The sequence below is a fragment of the Opisthorchis viverrini genome (genome assembly GCF_000715545.1).
Source record: "Opisthorchis viverrini unplaced genomic scaffold opera_v5_3, whole genome shotgun sequence".
Classification (NCBI taxonomy): Eukaryota; Metazoa; Platyhelminthes; class Trematoda; order Opisthorchiida; family Opisthorchiidae; genus Opisthorchis; species Opisthorchis viverrini.
This window is the reverse complement of record NW_008751659.1, coordinates 1,668,256-1,669,904: the sequence shown is the minus strand read 5'-3', so window position 1 is coordinate 1,669,904 and position 1,649 is coordinate 1,668,256. Positions and strand designations below refer to the sequence as shown.

Genomic DNA, 1,649 nt, shown 5'->3' with positions numbered 1-1,649 from the left:
CAACTGGTTGCTGGCCGATAAGACTGAGTGGTGATAACGATAGGCGGTGTTCAGAGGTTGCAATGAACACTATACCTCACTGGTACAATCCACTACCACATAGAAAAGCCTGATATTAGATAGCGACAGGTGAAAATAGCTTTTATGCGATGGAACCAAGACCGACACAAGCGCGAGAGCCAATATTGTAAAATAAAAGGACACTTAGAAAAGACGGGGCTGAACGCACCAATTCACACTAGACGTTCCATTTGGAAAGCAGTTCATTATTTTGCTTCCGGAGCGGGGGGAGGTACGATAATGACTGCGACGTGTGAGTGGTGCAAAACATAGTCACTAACACTTCCAAGGAAGGTACGTCGAAACAGCCCAGCGCCGCGATTCCCCATAACCACTAGGTCCGCTTTATGCTCACCGATTGACTTGACTATGGCTTGTCCGGGGTTGCTATCTACGTGCAGAAAAGCTTGGCAACAGACGTTGGCTGCTTTAGCCTTGTGCATGCATTGCTGACAGAGACGCTTTCCAGCCTGAATGCTTTCCTCCATCACACGGGCCATATCGGGTAAGGGGGGAGATTCCATAGCCATCCCAATCGCAGGCGTTGTATAGACTGGCTCAATCACGCTGACGAATTTCACAGTGTCAGCGTCCTGCTTCATATTGTCCACATACCAGGCAAACGCGCGCTCTGAATGGGAGCTTCCATCCACAGGAAATAGAATCACTCGCGACTTCTTCTCATCAGATTGCGGAGAGACCTGATTCGCAGGCTGCGCCATTGCCGTGTGGTTCACGCAACGTCAGTCGAAGCAGTTATCCGCGTGTGACATCGACCGGTTGGTCGACCGATGATTCGTCCACCATCCTAGCACTCTGATTGGCCATGTCGTTGACTGCATGTCGTCTGTCAGTACACCACCCAATAACCACCGACAGGCTGGCGGTGGCGAGACAATGAACACGTGCAAGTGCACGACCATGTGGCCTGAACGTGTATAGCAGGCTGGTGCACTTCAAGCGTCCCAACCCGCCATCTGAGGCGGGATAACCTTACTTGCATGCTCCAGGAGAAAGGAACGGACAGGACCTCGGTGGTGAGTTTTTTGGACAGCTTGGGAACGAAATTCTCCCACAACGACTAAGTCATCTGCTGTTTCCCAAACAACATCCAATCTCAACACGCTGTAGGGCCCATTCCTTTTGGACAGCGTTTCGTACCGCATATACCGGAACCATTGCAGGCGTCCTTGATGAGATGTGGCATGACGTAGCAGTGTTTCCGGATATTGGGTACTTTAATTACTGCGTTATGACCTTACGGTCCTCGTTCCGCCCCTTCTCTAATCTATCCGTAAAATTCTAGCCTTCGAAAGCAGACTTCGGGAGCGAAAAAACGGTACTCAATATCTAGGGTCACTTAGGAAATTGAATCCCCACAGTGCATATTACCGCAGAAGTCCTGCAGTAAGGTGATTAGATTAAGTGAGCCATCGAATATAGGCTCGGACCCCGTGCGAGCGCATTTTTATGTATACCCATAAGTTAGCTGGTCTTGGGATTGATACCCAGTATATACCCAACAAGTTCTGGTGCGAAATAAATGACTAATTGAATTTGTGCCTTAATGCCGCCTGTCCATTCGTTTA

General features: G+C 49.4%; 1 protein-coding gene across 1 annotated transcript; it reads right to left on the bottom strand.

Moving 5' to 3' along the window:
• Positions 1-266: 266 nt before the first annotated feature.
• T265_00316 (hypothetical protein) lies at positions 267-782 on the bottom strand (the record flags this gene model as incomplete). Its single annotated transcript, XM_009164061.1, has 1 exon — positions 267-782. The coding sequence occupies one exon, from the start codon at positions 780-782 to the stop codon at positions 267-269; it is 516 nt and encodes a 171-aa protein (XP_009162325.1).
• Between the last annotated feature and the right edge of the window lie 867 nt (positions 783-1,649).